This window comes from Myotis davidii, unplaced genomic scaffold, assembly GCF_000327345.1.
Source record: "Myotis davidii unplaced genomic scaffold, ASM32734v1 scaffold546, whole genome shotgun sequence".
NCBI classification, from domain to species: Eukaryota; Metazoa; Chordata; class Mammalia; order Chiroptera; family Vespertilionidae; genus Myotis; species Myotis davidii.
In genome coordinates this window covers 414,674-417,037 of record NW_006297836.1, presented here as the reverse complement: position 1 = coordinate 417,037, position 2,364 = coordinate 414,674, and the positions used below count along the sequence as shown (strand labels likewise).

Below are 2,364 nucleotides of genomic sequence, written 5' to 3'. Positions count from 1 at the left end.
GGGCAATCAGGCATCTAGGCAGGTGAGTGGTTAGGAGCCAGCAGTCCTGGATTGAGAGAGGGTCAGGCTGGACTGAGGGACCCCCCCCCCACCAGTGCACGAATTTAGTGCACCAGACCTCTAGTAGAGTTAGTAAGTAAATGGAGTTGTTGCCCTATAGCTTTTATCACCTCTATCATCTGCTTGGTAGAGGAGGACATAATTTTTGTTAATGTCTTTTACAAAAGCACTGGCCTGCACCATAATGGGGGGAAATTAACTGTTTCTATACAACGATTAGGTTGAGAAGCATTATACTAGACCATATGACTAGAACAAACCAGAAAAGAGAAAGTCAAGGTAGACTAAGAACTATGAGCTTTGGATAGTTTGCCTGTAAGGAGAGAAGGTTTTGCCTGAGTAGATATTCGGACTCAGGATAAAAAGATAACAATGACATGAGCCAGCCAGAAAAACAGACAGATGTCAGCAAGGAGGAAAGCTGACAGTGATTACTCATCTTGATCAAATAGTAAAAATTTGCTACAAAGAACAGAAAATTGGTCCCATTCCTAGTGAGTAGATTTAACTAGAGAGAACACGCCACTCAGCCACAAATGTGGTCCTACACAAAAGGGATCGATCCCTGGCTGAGTTTATCAAACAGAGCACAGAAATCCCTCCCCAACTGCAAGTCTCCATCATGCAAATTCAAGCACACATACCTTTTCAGCGACTGTGCGCATTTCAGTTCCAGTATATGTAAATTTGGAGTCACTCCTTTTGGGGATAAATTAGAAAAAAGGGAATAATAAAACCTTAGCAGAGACAAAGGAAGAAGGAAAGTAAACTGAAGGTAAAGCTGTGAGAAGCAGTCTGACACGCATGCATATGTGGCTGAGTGTATAAAGTTTTCATGGGCAAAGCTAAACTCCTAGTATCCTTGGTATTAAAAGGTGGGCATGAGAGTACACATTCTGCTATGCTCCTATGTTTAAGTTAAAACTTCGAAGCATCCAAGCTACTGGAGGTCTCTGAGATCACTGTAGGGCTCAGCAGCAGGAAGCGGAAAGCCATGGAAATGGAAGAGTGAGTTTAGATGAAGGAATGGGTCAATAGGGGAAAACGTCTCTTAATATGCACATTATCTGCCACAAAGAAAATGACTAGTATCTCACTGTCATTTTAGGGGAGACAGAACATAAAAACATATCAAGCAAGGAAATGGAAAATAACAGCACCATATCAGTCAACAGAATTCTATCTGTAAGAGATTTCACATGTTCACTCATGATCTTGTTTCCCTAAACCATATTTTTCACATAGGATCACAGATATATCAACTGAAAATCCTCCTACTAGGAAGTTAGGTGGAAACCAATCTTTAGGATTGGGAAGCTATTCAAAGTGTATTATTGAGGGAGCTCCAGTCTGATCATGGTAATTTAAAATACAATCCCTAACCAATATTGCCAAGCTTGTCATAACTCTGAGTTAATAATGGCATATAGACCAAAAGACACGAGTAAACAAACATTGTCTTACCTGGTGTCATCATTCAACTAGAGTGAGAAAGAGGAGAAAACATTATTGATCACAGTATGCTTATTTGATGTACATGATACAGATTATACGAAAAATAGGGCATGCGAGCATGAAAAACTGGAGAATTTTTACTTCGGATTGTAAGCAACTAAGCTCTATTTCCTCATCCTCTTTCGCTCCTCTGCAACACTTTATCGCTGCAGAAACTTTTGTGTCTTTGAAACCCTCTCCTCTCTTTGATACAATTAAAATGCATCCTAGAGGAATGATTGCAGCTGCCCTAACACTGGTCAGTAGCGTCTTTAATACACTGATGTCCTATTGTGCTATATTGTCTTTCTGGCCTGACTTTCAGGTTTGGTCAATGGGGTGATAACTTCCAGATTTACAGAAGAGGCCAGGGATTAGTCGAGAAAAAAGCCCTCCCCAACCCCTAGTTTAGCCGGAACGCTGGGGGGTGCTGGGAGGTTAACCAAGCTTCAAGCAACCCGAGGATACCGAAACTCCGCGACAGGACCATCCAAAGGATCTGTCCCAGGATCAAAGCCAGGGTGCCTGTGGCCTCCGCAGCCCTGGGCGCTGCTAACACCGACCCCAAGGACACGCTGGGCTGCTCATCAAGGTTCCGGCCAGGCTAACTCACTGACCTACTCACCTCCCCTATGCACAGTCCCATCACCTCCTCCTTCTCTGTGCTCAGAGCGTGGTTGAGACAAACTAGGAAAGCATCCGACTCCAGATGAACCGCCTGCACCGCTTGCACCACCTGCATCGCCATCTTGGTCCGACCCTGCTCACGTCCGCCTAGGGCCCTCTTAGGCCTGACCAACCCTGAGCTCC

At 44.1% G+C, this 2,364-nt stretch overlaps 1 protein-coding gene across 3 annotated transcripts in view; it reads right to left on the bottom strand.

The window, feature by feature from the left end:
* BRCC3 (BRCA1/BRCA2-containing complex subunit 3) overlaps positions 1 to 2,358 on the bottom strand; it is a 68,943-nt gene extending 66,585 nt beyond the window's left edge. Inside the window, exons 1-3 of one of the 3 annotated variants that reach the window (XM_006773696.2) lie at positions 2,180 to 2,358; positions 1,525 to 1,541; positions 705 to 759 (exon numbers count right to left, since the gene is read on the bottom strand). In XM_006773696.2, the coding sequence (XP_006773759.1) occupies positions 705 to 759; positions 1,525 to 1,541; positions 2,180 to 2,302 (195 nt within the window). In that variant the 5' untranslated portion in view covers positions 2,303 to 2,358. The remainder of the gene's footprint in view (positions 1 to 704; positions 760 to 1,524; positions 1,542 to 2,179) is intronic. The other 2 variants (XM_015570457.1, XM_006773697.2) reach the window with 2 other exon arrangements.
* Between the last annotated feature and the right edge of the window lie 6 nt (positions 2,359 to 2,364).